General features: G+C 43.5%; 2 protein-coding genes across 3 annotated transcripts; one reads left to right on the forward strand and one right to left on the reverse strand.

The window, feature by feature from the left end:
- Positions 1 to 510: 510 nt before the first annotated feature.
- On the forward strand, positions 511 to 3500 carry nudt2 (nudix (nucleoside diphosphate linked moiety X)-type motif 2). 2 transcript variants are annotated; one of them, XM_083667599.1, is made up of 3 exons: positions 511 to 574; positions 1566 to 1698; positions 2386 to 3500. In XM_083667599.1, exons 2-3 carry the CDS (start codon positions 1572 to 1574, stop codon positions 2706 to 2708), a joined length of 450 nt encoding a protein of 149 aa, XP_083523725.1. In that variant the 5' UTR covers positions 511 to 574; positions 1566 to 1571; the 3' UTR covers positions 2709 to 3500. The 2 variants fall into 2 exon arrangements, with proteins under 2 accessions (XP_083523725.1, XP_083523724.1); XM_083667598.1 differs by having other exon boundaries at positions 512 to 574; positions 1569 to 1698.
- Positions 3501 to 6172: 2672 nt separating this feature from the next.
- On the reverse strand, positions 6173 to 13651 carry ube2r2 (ubiquitin-conjugating enzyme E2R 2). Its single transcript, XM_083669131.1, has 6 exons — positions 12990 to 13651; positions 12166 to 12360; positions 11008 to 11094; positions 10718 to 10815; positions 9158 to 9292; positions 6173 to 8804 (listed from the first exon to the last, which is right to left on the reverse strand). The coding sequence occupies exons 2-6, from the start codon at positions 12340 to 12342 to the stop codon at positions 8516 to 8518; spliced, it is 786 nt and encodes a 261-aa protein (XP_083525257.1). The 5' UTR covers positions 12343 to 12360; positions 12990 to 13651; the 3' UTR covers positions 6173 to 8515.
- Positions 13652 to 13933: the final 282 nt, after the last annotated feature.

Below are 13933 nucleotides of genomic sequence, written 5' to 3' on the forward strand. Positions count from 1 at the left end.
TCAAATATGTTGCCTATTTTCCAAAGGGATAATCAAGATTTCATAAGATCCACTCAGTTAACATTTGTTACAGTGACTATGTGATGTAAATGTGTGACCTTTTAACCTTATTCTATTCTTTATTTCATTATTATTATTATTATTATTATTATTATTATTATTATTATTATTATTATTATTATTATAATGTAGAATAAGGTTATAATTAAATCAATCTATTAAATGGTCACACATTTACATCAGATAGTCACTGTAAGAAATGTTAACTGAGTGGATCTCACGATGATGATTATTATTGTTGTTATTATTAATAACAATAATCATCATCATCATCATCATCATCATCAACATAATTTCCACATTGATAACAACACCCAGATGTTGAACGTGCGGAACTTTTATCGGTGTTCAGGCACCGGACTCCTTTCTCAGCGTGCCGTCTGACGTACCATTCAGCCAATCAGAATTAAGAGAATTATGAAGGGTACGTTCAAGAGTATTTGTTGTATATCTGGTCTGAAATGAGCAGTAGCTGCGCTAGCTGTGCTAGCTTCTAAAGCAGAGTAATTTTACAGTAAGTTAACGTTTTGCAATTAACATTTTAGACATTGTGAAGATCTTACAGATATAGGCTAATACACATGCGTCCCGATTAAAGCAAGCTAGTCCTTCCTAACCATTTTCAGAAGCAATTCTAGTGTGTTGACATGTTAGCCTTTCTAGTGAAGTGTCCGTGAACAGGTTAGTCGGAGACTTCGTCATGTATCGAAATAAAAAGGACCCGCCAAGACACAGTTTGTAATAAAATACTTCTTTCACTGATTCTGATGGTTCATCGGGTGGTAGACCCCTTTTTCCGGGCATTAAGCTTGCCAAAAATAAATAAACGCACTTTTCAACAACTCGGGGAGTATAGTACGAAGGGAGCTAAGGGGAGTTATCGAGCTAATTTGAGCTCCAACTCGGGATTTGGTCAAAGTTAGCGAGCTAACTCTTACTTGCTATTAAATGACTTTGCACGAGAAATTTGTCGAGCTTGATGCCCATCAAAGGGGACAACCACACGACGAGTCAGTGAAAGAATGATTTTATTTCAAACTGTCTTGGCGGGGTCATTTTTATTTCCATACAATGTCTCCGACTCTATCTCTGTCCATAGGACTAGAGGAGGATGCTATGCTATTGACACGTTTAAATTGCCCTGTACGGGGTTAATGGGGGTGCCATTCACATTCTTAAAGTGTTGCCAAACTTGCATTCATTAAATAATCCATAATTACTCCCATTTTCAGTTTCAGTATGTTCACAAATAGCGCTCTATTGCAGTGTTGCTGGCTGTTCCTCCCATCATTTGGCTCTGCCTGTTCATTTGACCATAAAGCCTATGTTCTTATAAGTCTTCACAAGTACCCCCTGTGTAAAGCACATCTACCCCTGCTTGAGAACCACTGCCCTATTGTACTTGTGCAATGACTAAACTTCAGCTCCAAGCCCAAGATATAACACATCTAATGAAGCTTCCGTGAGTGTGTTGTTTTGGAGGTGATGATGTGCCTGTGCTTCAGCAGGTGATGGCTCTGCGTGCGTGTGGATTCATTGTCTTCCGTCGCCTGGCACAGCCTGTACCTCCGCCTGACAACATCGAGTACCTCCTTCTACAGACTTCATATGGGGAGCACCACTGGACCCCTCCTAAAGGTGGAGTGCACATGTTTAACACTTAACTGACCGGCCATAATAGTCCCATTATGCCACTGTGGTAAGAGTGACATAATGCTTGCTTATTATAAGATACCTACCTGACAATGCCTTGCTATCTCAATAGCTGAGCATACCTAGATTCCGTGCTGCTAACTTCCCATTTCGACTCCTGAGATGCCCGTTTGACAACCGTAACAGATACTAATGTGAAGAACAAGTTTCGATGGCATGGTTTTCATGCACACACCATAACATGAATCCATTTACTATGTTTGAGTGAGCCTTGTCAACCACAGACTGGTGCTTGATTTCAATGTTATCACTCATATATCCAATGGTCTACCTTTTGACTCCCCTTATCACATTTTGAAGGACTGGATAGGGTTAGACTTTGCCCTGAGGTAGACCCACCCCACCTGTTAACTCCACTACTCCAGTATGGTGAGTAATATCCCATTAGGATAGTTCTGGGGAGCTCATACCACCCTGTTGGTGAAGTCATAACAACGACGTGAATGCATTAGACTACTTTTGAAGTGGCAACAATTCTGTTCAACCGGTTTCTTTTCCACTAGGAACTCTGACTTGGAAGGTCATTCCAGTGGTTACTTCCTACATTTATCGGAGTTTTCTGACGACGTCCGAATGGGCCGTAACTGACTGAAATGGTTCTGGTTCCTCTAGGTCACGTGGATCCCGGGGAGGATGACCTGACCACGGCCCTGAGGGAGACGAGGGAGGAGGCGGGCTTAGGGACGGAGCACCTGCGGATGGTCCACGGTTTCCTGCAGGAGCTGCGGTACGAGGTGCGAGGGCGACCCAAGGAGGTGCTCTACTGGCTGGCTGAGCTGAAGGACCCCAAGATGGCCGTCACGCTGTCAGAGGAGCACCAGGACTACCGCTGGGCTGGGCTGGAGGAGGCGTGTGCCCTGGCTCAGTACTACGACCTGCAGGACACGCTGAGGGCGGCACAGCGCCACCTGGAGGCAGCGGAGGAGACACAGTAACGGACACTAACTACTATCATGCTATGCTGTCAATCAATCATATCCTTTTTCGTTATGGTGGAGAATTGTAAACAACTTGCTTTTAGAGAGGGGGGGCCACTCACTAGCCTAGAGAAAATGAGAAGTGACGTTCGTAAAATGCCAAAACTGGACTGTCAAGCGCCGTTTTTGTTGCTGTGTGTGAATGTAAATGTTGTCGGATGTTTTTGTGATTATAAATGTTTTATAGTTTACCGCATTTTTGTGGTCCACGATGAACTCAGGGAGGAGACGATAGATCGATCTTTGTCCGTTTGTATGTCACACATTTCATCTCCGACACCACTGAGACAAAACTTGGGTGAATATGCGGCATTTATGAAATGACACTGATTGGCCCAATTTTTACGAATGATGCGTCTTGCCATAGAGATTTGTTGTTAGTTTCAAGGTGTCGCTGATTAATCTTGCGAAAAAATGTCATAATATGGGGCAAAGAGGCCAATTGACTGTTTTCAAATAATACTGTAAAATTCTTGAAAATTAATCAAATGACTACTACACGCTCTGGTAACTTTTCTATCATACGGTTCAGTAATTGTCACCAATTCACACAAGGAGGGGCACTACATTATTCGTGGGGGTCATATTTACTGTACACACAGAGAGGTCTCACTCCATGGATGCATCATAGCAAAATCATTTAGTGCCATAGACTGAATGGGGTTGTCTTGGGTTATTTATGAATTAGGATAGGGCTGTACTGTAATATGTTTGTTCAAGAGTGAACTGAGATAAAAACATATATATGGAGTGAGTGGTTATTCTTTCTTAATCAATGTACACAGGCTGTATTTTAAACTCAACATTGACTCCCAAAGGTTTAAGCCTTCCCATGGAAAAAGTTATGTGGAAATATATTGTCATACTTTACAGAGAATCAGAAAAAACGGTCTGAATAAGCTTATAGTCAGAACAAATCATTAGACCACATCAGCGTTGTGTCATGTGATGACTAAGATGGATGAAAAAAAGCCTTGAATAATGGAAGTGTGATAGCATCTCTCAGAGATAAAACGGTGAAGTTGTTATCGTGGTTCGTACTGCATGTAGAAGTAGAAATCAGTAGGACTGCATTGTCAGAAGATGCTGCCAAAACAAAGGTTACCACCAGGGGGAGACTAATACAATTACATCAAGGTGATGAAAAACTGATTAAATTTCACACCTTCAAGGGACCACTCAACCACTGACTAATTTCATGCTTGGGAGATCAGATGAGTACTTTTGACAATAATGACAGTTAATAAATACATTCTCATCAAAACTACCAGCTTCTTAATTCCATTGGGGACTAGTTGTGGAGCCCTTTGGTAAACTTCCTTAAACTGATAACTGACCTCTTCCACAAGTTCACATTGATATAAAAGAACTGGACACGGTTAATCTAAGAGAAAAACTGTCCTTTGAAATTGAAGTTTGAAGTTGAACATTTGTGCAACACAAAGATCTTGCACTCCCTTGTCGAACTTCATGATTGCATAACAGCTCCTAAAAAGGCACAATCTGGGATTTGTTCAAATGTCATTTCAATTCAAGAATTATACCCATTGATTCTTAATACTTATAAATGCCTCATGAGACAAGCACAACCATCCTACCCCATCATAACTTAAAAGGTTTTATTACTCTTGTTTACAAACAAAATGGTTAAATGTTGATGTCATAGTTCTTCCCTCTAGGGAACTATCTATGAATTTGGGAGGAGTTGAATTCCTCCAAGCCCATCCCTCAAATATTTACCAAAACACGTGGCAGGGCTGCCTCTTTTTTCCCAGATCGTGACTTTAAAATGGTGGCAAAATGCTGTGCAAAGTTTCACAATGTCATTATTACTGTATGCCCATATTACTATCTTCACTACCTACTTTAAAACATGTTTAATTTCAAAATAGTTTGCTTGTGTAAATGTTGGGAATCAAACCTGTGTCTCCCACATGCCAAAGCCAAACATCTACCATATGATGAGTGCATCCTTGTAGTCTGAGGTTGACATTTGGTTTTGCAAGGTTACTACTTCATGCAACCCTTCAGCTTGGGTTAGGGTTAGATCTGCCCCATGTTGGCCAGCACTGTAACTGCAAGTCATCAAACCAAAATACAGTGTCCTGCATAAGTATTTGGACGGTGAAGCATTTTTTCTTCTTTTGGCTACATATTTAAAAAAAAAAAAATAATAATAATAATATTTGTTTATATATATATATATATACACACACACACACACACACAAAAGACTTGTGACTTGACTTTGAAATCAACCAATTAATATGACATTAAAGTGCCTATTGTCAGCTTTTATTTGAAGGTGTTATACACCTTATACATAGTCCCCCTATTTCAGGGCACCAAAAGTATTTGGACAATTGGCTTGATGGGTGTTTCTGATTAGTCAAGTGTGTTTTGTCACATCATATGTGCAAGCATAAAAGAGCTGTCAATGTCTAGTATTGATTCTGGGCTTTGCGTTTGCCTATTTGCTATTGGGTGTCTGTCAACATGAGGACCAAAGAGGTGTCAATGAATGTCAAGGATGCCATTATGAGGCTGAAAAATCTGAAAGAAATGGATTACAGTCCGAACCATAGGCTTACCAAAGTCAACAGTTTGGGACATCACTAAGAAGAAAGAAAGCACTGGTGACCTCAGCAATCGCAAACGGCCTGGTAGGCCAAGGGACACTTCCGTGGATGACAACTGAAAAAATAATAATAATATAAGAAAGAAAGAAAAGAAATATCCCCCAAACAACTGTCCCACAGATCAGGAACACTCTCCAGGAGGTAGGTGTGTTAGACTACCATCCACAGAAGACTTCACCAGAAGAACTACAGAGGCTACACCGCAAGGTGCAATGTCTGTAAAAAGCAAAAGCAAAATGCCTCCAAACTCATTGAACAGTGCCTCATTATGCAGTAAGTCATACAGCCATAACAACTTGGGAATTCTCCATTTCCCTGCTTTTGAGAGGAGCTAGCTAACTGTAATGGATATGTGACCAAATACTAAACATGAGTGCTTAATTTTGACATAATCTGTCCAAATACTTTGGGTGCCCTGAAATAGGGGCACTATGGATAAAAACTTTTGTTTCTAAATGGTGAAACCAATATGTATTCAAATACGCAATGAAAGCTGAGACTCTATACTTTAAGCTCATAGTAATTGTTTGATTTCAAATCCAAACTCTTGGGAGTATAGAGCCAAAAGAAGAAAAAAAAAAGCTTCACTGTCCAAATACTTACGCAGGACACTGTATATACATGATTGGATTGAACCTGGGTCTCCTAAACCAAAAGGCTACCATTAGACCGGCATGTCTGCTTGAAATGACAGAGACCGGCTTCATGGCAGAGCAACACATTTCCCACCACTGGCAGAGACAGTAATAGCCTATCAAATATCAGAGCTCCAATTCATCCAAATATTTTTTAGAATATAAACTTTATAGGTGACATTTGCATCCTCACAACACAAAAGGAAGAAGAAAAGAAATTAAAACAAACTACAAACCAACGAGAACTGCAGCATCCACATCAATTGCTGCCGACACAGGTGAGATAATATGCACATTTTTTTTTCCTTTTCTTTTTTGTTTAAATGTGTGACAATTTTTATCCTCAAGAGGGAAAAGCTCCTAAAATTGTCCCTGCACACTTCAAAAACACGCGCACACGCACGCACACACACAATAAATGAACAAAATGAGTCCACTGCTGTCCAGCTTTAGAACACTACACAAGTTTGTTCATGTCTGACAGCTTAGAACATGGTCCTTCAAGTTGATTGTCATTGAAGCTGAAGATTTAGGAGGGAACTGTTCCAACTGTCTCCATGTCCTTCATCCATACACAGCAAGGCTCAGTATGGGTGCATCTCAATCCTCTGAGGTGGTCTCTGCTCATCTCCTCTTCTCCATCGCTACTCCCAAAATAGGACAGGTGAAAACAACGTAATAGGCAGGATAAAGGACAGGAGATAAGAAGAGGACACCACTCCAGACTGTTGAGATACACCCCCTCCCTCAGTCCATCACTTCCTGGTGCTCACCGGTACATCACATCCCTGCATGTCCATTGGAGGAAGAGAACCATCCATTTTGATGGCAGGTTCATGTGACTCAACAGAAGCCAGGGAAGAAGAGGTTTCTCCAGAATCTTTTTGATCAGACTGATGAGTGAAGTCTCTTTATAGTTCATAAAAACAGAAAAAAAATAAAAATAAAACAGTATTCCACACTCATCCATGGCGCCAATGTGTTGGAGGGTTGATGGTGATCGTGTCTTGACACTGCATTTCCTTGGCATACAACCCAGACCATCACTCCATAGAACAAGTCATGGTAAAACACTAGCGCACGTACACACACAAACACACACGCACGCACACACGAAAACTGCAGAGGATGATTGGTTGCGATGATGCCTCACATCAAGTACTCCTGCTCCTCTATTCAGCCCAAGTATTTTTTTCCAGAGTTCCAAGATGTCCTTTCTCTAAAAACACGACGGTGACACGTCTCCACATGTAGTCAACCCATCCATTTTACAACGGCACCAAAATGTTCATAGTTAGAAACGACCCTAAAGTGTGTTCACAGCATCGTCAACTGAACAGAATCTACTTGTGTGGCTGCTACATGTGTCGTCAAAAAGACCAACGCGCCTCTTTTAACTAACTACTAGTACGGACATAAACAATAGCTGATATTCTTTGCATGTGTTTAAATAGGTGATTAAAATACTGAATTCCACTGACACAAATCCTCCCGTCTTCCGTATCGCTTCAGTAGCTTGCTTCCTTTCCTTCTGTGACTTTGCTCCAAACCACCAGAGCACCACCTCCTTAAAAGCAACAGACAACTAGTCTGGTGTAGTGATGTGTAAAACATGGCCAAAATGGAAGAGTGCACACATATGGCAGGTAATGACTGTCAAACTCAGCCAGGGGCACTGCATACTCTGGTCCTGTCCAGAAACCAGAAACAACCCCTCTGAAGACAAATAACTCAGTGGAGAGAGGAGGCGGGAAGCAGCAGTGGTGGTGTTGTTGTTGTTGTTTCAAGCGTTGAAGCTCACTGTCTGGATAGACACTAACTACCCCCCCCCCCCACAACAAAACATCCCTCAGAACAAAAACACAACATCAAAGTGAGGAGTTCCATGTGAGTTGGAGTTCTCTCCGAGGCGATGGAGGCCCTGAGGTTTAGAGGCAGGGGAAGGTGGTGGAGCAGGAGGAGGAGGATGAGGATGAGGAGGATGTGGTGGTATACGCAACCTTCCTGTGGTTCTATGTTGGAAAGAGGAACACACCTCCCGTGAAGGGGGGTCAGGGGTCAAGGTTCAAAAGGTCAGGGGAAGAACACGGAGGGCCTGAGCGTGCGTCTGGAAGAGGGGGGGGTGGCAGAGTGTGTCTAAGGGTTCAAGTCCATTACATTACGAGCAGAGCGATACACAGATTGGCTGGCAGATGGATAGACAGACAGACAGACAGACAGAGAAGGTCAGAATAAGCTGTAAGATCAGAGCAAAACAGACTGAACAGAGGGACCACCATCCAGACAGAAACCAATCAAGAGTGAGAGACAGAAAAGTGAGACAGGCAGCCGTTCGGGCAGAAACAGACAGAAAATGCAGTCAGATGGACAGACAAACAGAGCCAGCCATTCACTCAGAACGGCATGAGAGGGACAGACAGAAAGAAAGACAGCTTTGAACAGGACAAAGGAGGGAGGAGGGAGGGAGGGAGGGAGTGTTCTCCAAATGTCATCAGGATTCCTCGTTCCCAGAATCGTCCTGGTTGTCGTAGCAGCGGGTGCCCCCGTCTTCTCCTCCGCTGGTGCCCCCGTCTGCCTCCCCTCCAGACTCCAGGTCACTCTCCCCTTCCTCCTCCTCCTCCTCCTCCTCCTCCATGTCGTCGTCGTACAGGTCGTCGTAGAGCAGGTCGGAGCTGCTGTCCTGGGAGGGCACCCTGGTCTGGATGCAGTACTCCGCCAGGGTGGTGGGAACCTTGACACCGTCGCGCTCTGCCTCAGCCGCCGTGGACACCACCTGCTTCCTGTGAGAGAGAGAGAGGAGAGGGGAAAAGGAGAGGGGAAACAGAGGGGGGGGGGGGGGGGCAGAGGGGCGTCACAAAGAGGTGAACACTCAAAAACACAGTTGAAAGCAAATCAAATCAAATTTTATTAGTCAAGTATACAATATACAAGATACAGCGTAATGAAATGCTTAAGGGAAAGCAACTCCTCAACAACACAACAATCAACACTCAACTGCGCAATGCAATAATAATAAACTATAACAATACGCACTTCGTATTTGGTGAATAGCATTTCGCTATCTATACACTGCTACGCAAGTGTTGTTTACAGGAGCATTAACGATTGACTGTGTGTGTGTGTGTGTGTTTACCTAATAATCTCGGCGTACTCCTTGTCCTTGCCCTTGCTGTCCCTCCACTTGCGGAACATGACGGAGGCGTCAACGTTGGCCGGGGAGAAGGTGTTGGGCTCGTTCAGCAGAGAGATCACACTCAGCAAGATGGTCCTGTACACGCACACACACACACACACACGCACACACCAGCACGCACACATACACACACATACACACACACACAGTCCAGTTCAGAGCTGGCTCTGTTAGGTAGCTGTTTTAGTTCACTGGCTCTCAACCTTCTGCTTTCCAAGGACCCCTGAGATAAGATATTTTGGGGTAAACCAGATTTTTTTGTGAGACATCACCTTAAAGCGGAATTTTACCATGTAATCCAATTCATTTGTTGTTTTCAGTATTCAGCAGTAGACACATTCACACAAAAAAACAAATCTCTGAGTCAAGATATCTCGATTTGAATGCCCTGATCGGTCCTGATGTTCCAAAATGCCCATTTGAGTCAATTCCTACAACTCCCAAAATTTCCCTCTCCCTCCCACACGAGGTCTTTCTGTTGAACAGCGCAAGAGATAGCCATCACTGGCATAGGAAAGTAGGGTCAGAGTGCAAAAACTCTTGTCTGGCGTATTTTAACGCAGTATGATTCTTTTTTCGGAAGTCAATTATGCGTTTTGATAGCTATGATGCAGTTGCACATGAAATGATGACAGTTTGAGACCGTATGTATTGTGGATTGACCAGAAATACACATGAAATTTGATTCCCCTTTAAAAGGGGCATCTCTGGATTGGTACATCCGTGATATATGGTCATTGATTCTCGAAGAATATAACTTCTAAATGCCTCGTGCGCTTAGTTCACTCTTGGTTACTTCCTATAATGCGGCGAAACCCCTGAAACAGACCAGAGTGACCATGCCCTCTTTTGGCTTCATTGAGGTGAATTGGAAAACTGCTGAGTCACCAACTTGTCCCAATATGCTTGTTTGTTTGTTTTTTACACAATCTAAGACCACAACCTTTTTTTGTGTATTTTACAGTTAGCAAAACTATGTGACATAGTTGACAAATACTGTGACAAATTGTTTTTGTTATAAAACATGCCATTCTGAAAAAGTGCCATTCTGAAAAAAAGGGTTGTTTGGTTAGCATCGGTTACAAGACGTTTGGTTGGCATCAGTTACAAGACGTTTGGTTGGCATCAGCTACAAGACTATGGTTGTCCTTTTAATTTGAAAAGGAACTAAAAACAACTCTGAAGACAACTAGGTTGTTACCTGACTGAAACCAGCTAGGTTGTGTTACTGACTGAAGCCAGCTAGGTTGTGTTACTGACTGAACCAGCTAGGTTGTGTTACTGACTGAAGCCAGCTAGGTTGTGTTACCTGACTGAAGCCAGCTAGGTTGTGTTACCTGACTGAAACCAGCTAGGTTGTGTTACTGACTGAAGCCAGCTAGGTTGTGTTACTGACTGAAGCCAGCTAGGTTGTGTTCCTGACTGAAGCCAGCTAGGTTGTGTTACTGACTGAAGCCAGCTAGGTTGTGTTACTGACTGAAGCCAGCTAGGTTGCGTTACCTGACGTTCTGTGTGGGGTTCCACCGCTCTGAGGGCAGCTCCCCACTCTGAGGGTCGTCAACGGGGGGATGGAGGATAGAGATGCACACGTCGCCGTTCTGCCCAGCAAAACAACCAGCCACTGTCGTCAACATTGTTTAAATAGCAACGGATAGACAACAATCCTCACCTTGATTTAACTAAAACAGTAACTCTGGGGCTTGCATACAACTTGTGTACATCTTGATGTTTCCCCACCCCATATAGTATATGCAACTGACATTAAAGTCAACTCAATGTGTAATTCTTACCTCATAGATGTTGGGGTGCCACATCTTGGTGAGAAAGCGGAAGGTTGGGGGGGAGTAGGGGTAGTCGATTGGGAATTTGATGTGGGCCTGAGAGGGGAAAAAGAGGGGGACACAGAATGGTAATCAAAGGCTAATAACCCTGGTACTTAAGAACAAAAAAACGATTCTCAGAGCTTGCAGTAGCAAATGTGCGATTGAGCATATTCTGGCATAAAATGACGACCATGCATCACATGTGTGGACGCTACATGGCTAGGTAAAATATGTGTGTGTGTGTGTGTGTGTGTGTGTTCCCGGGGGTATTTAAACAAAAATACACATTTCCATTACCCTGTGTAAATGGACATATAAACTGATGTGATACAAGTCAGAGTATTATTAAGTAACCCCCATTCCATATAAAGCAAATGTTGTGACCAGTTGTGGAAAGCTCTGCATATATGCAGCCTTCTATCAAAGTGAAACCAAATGTGCTTCCATACAGATAGCACTATCACGGTTTCCAAAAACTTTTAGGTGGTCGCCTCATCATTTATAAATGCTAGAACCAGTCTATGGTAAACCACAGTTGAAATGAGTTTGCATGAGAGCATGAGACTGTTTTGTCTGACAAGAGCATTAATGAATGGTTAGGTGGAGCTTTTTCAGTTGTTTTTATTTTGCATATGAATGCAAAATGCAGTCCTTACTGAAGCCCTCTGAACTGAAGAGTTTGTTACCAAACTATCTTTATGGATATTTGCCATGTGAAAATAGTATTTTCTAACTAGACACACCTCAACCACTACTTGAATACACCCCATTTCTGGCCTGGACGTGAGCTTAGCTCTTTCACTGCCCTCATACTGCCACACTGAATAAGTCACTAAGGGCAAACTGAGAGTAGTCTCATCATGTCTCTCTCTCCCTCCTTCCTTCCCTCTTTCTCCCCCTCTCTCTCTCTATGCCGAGGTGCCATTTATATCTGTCCAAAGCTAAAAATAGGTGTCTGGAGCACAACGATCACACAGCAAGGGGAAGGAGGCTGGACAAGAGAAAGAGAGAGAGACAGCAAGAAAGAGAGAGAAAGCAAAAAATATAGGGATCTAGAAAAAGGTAGAGATCTACAACTCCCCTAAACAACAAAGTCATGCTTGGCCCCCCTTGCCTGGCCCTCACCTTGAAGTAGCCCCCCTCGTACAGCGTGTTGGGGGGCCCAAAGATGGCCACCTCCCAGTTGTAGAGGTCCGACTCCTCCACCAGGGTGATGCGGAAGCCCTCCACCGGCTGCTCCTGCAGGGACTTCAACTCCATCATCAAGGCCTTCTGGGAGCTGGGGGTGGTTTGGTGGGCCATGGCGAGACTTTCCTACTTCTGACACCATTCACCGGAGAAGAGCATAGATGAGGGGGGGGGGGGGGGGGGGGAGTGGAGAGTGGACAGAGGGATGTTTGGATATTGAATAGTTATCCAATTCAAATATGCACTCTCTTTAAGATGGGGTGTTGGTTTGCTTCAACAGGGATGCAGCCTTTATTGAATATGACTATTAACAATGCTTCACCAAAGTCCAATAAACACAACTGCATACAAACTGGATACCTAACTGGTGTAGGTTACAAGGAAGCAGCCCTACAGCACAGTAGGACACACTGAAAACAGTTTCAGGACTAAGCTAAAGGAGCAAAACATGCAATGAATAAACAGTTCAAGTTTCAAAGAGGTTTCGAGTTTTTTTTTTTTTTTATGCATATTGGGTTGGGCTTAGGTAAGCACAACAAATATATATTCTGAAATCCATGCATTTTGGGAATGCAGAGAGAGCAACCTTTTATGGCAAGACCAAAGAAAAACTGCAACATCTTTAAGATTTCAATGCACAGGACAAGCACTGTAGCATATCAAGCAAAGGCAGTGGCTGGCAGCGACAGAGGCCTTAGTTTGACTGCTATTTGCTAGGGAGGAGGAGGGGGGGGGGGGGGTAAGAAAAACATTAGGCCTACCTCTATCCTCACAGCTTTTACACTATTTTGCACTTTTTCTCAAGGGGGTAGAACAAGCTTTTCGTTCTGCAACTGTTGAAGCACACACAGTCAAGTCATTGGCATGTCCCGCTCAGAACCATAATGACAGTCACAACTGTTTTATCTTGTCAAGGATGGAAGGCAGCGTCAGGACGAAAAAAACAACAACAAAAAAAACAGGGAATCCTTTCTTATCTTCTCTTTGTGCCCAGTGTTGCCACTTGGCATGAAGGTAGCTAGCTCGACAACAACGTTAGGACCCTATGTAAGCCATTGTAGTGTCAAAAACTAGCGTCGACTTGCTCTCTCTCTGACATTTCTCCGTCTCCCTGGTTTGCCCCCCCGTTCGCACAGGCGCTCAGCTGATCTCCGTGGTTGCTTATGTTTGTTTATCTGCTCTCTTTCTGGCAGCCTCAACTTCTCCACACGTCAGCTAAACGTTTACCGAGTAACTTCGTTTGGAAATGATCACTTTTCCCTCTCCACGTCACGCGTGCCGCCACTTCCCAACCGGAGAGGTATGCGATTTATCAAGCTAACTTTCGCGAAAAAGACAGTAATTGAAAGCTTTATACTACGAACGAGCCACAGAATTTGATCGATTTATATGTTCATCCCTATCGATGCTTCCGGCTATCATTGCGCGTGTCTGGCTGCTTGAACGTCTTTACGTCGCCGGACCCACGTTCGACGTGCGCGCTTCCGCGGAAAAGTGCACGTGCCCTATTTATTTCATGGGGCCCGATCTTTTTTATTTGGGCCTACATCCACCTCTGACGTGTGCAATCGTTATTCTTTTTGGCCATGTTTCATTCCTAATGTCTTTCATGAGTAGGGATGTTGGAAACAAGGCTTTGTGCAACTTTTCAGCCCAATATGTCGAACATAGGCGTCGGGCTGCGGGTCGGATACTTTAGCGTTTG

This window comes from Argentina silus (genome assembly GCF_951799395.1).
Source record: "Argentina silus genome assembly, chromosome: 4".
NCBI lineage: Eukaryota > Metazoa > Chordata > Actinopteri > Argentiniformes > Argentinidae > Argentina > Argentina silus.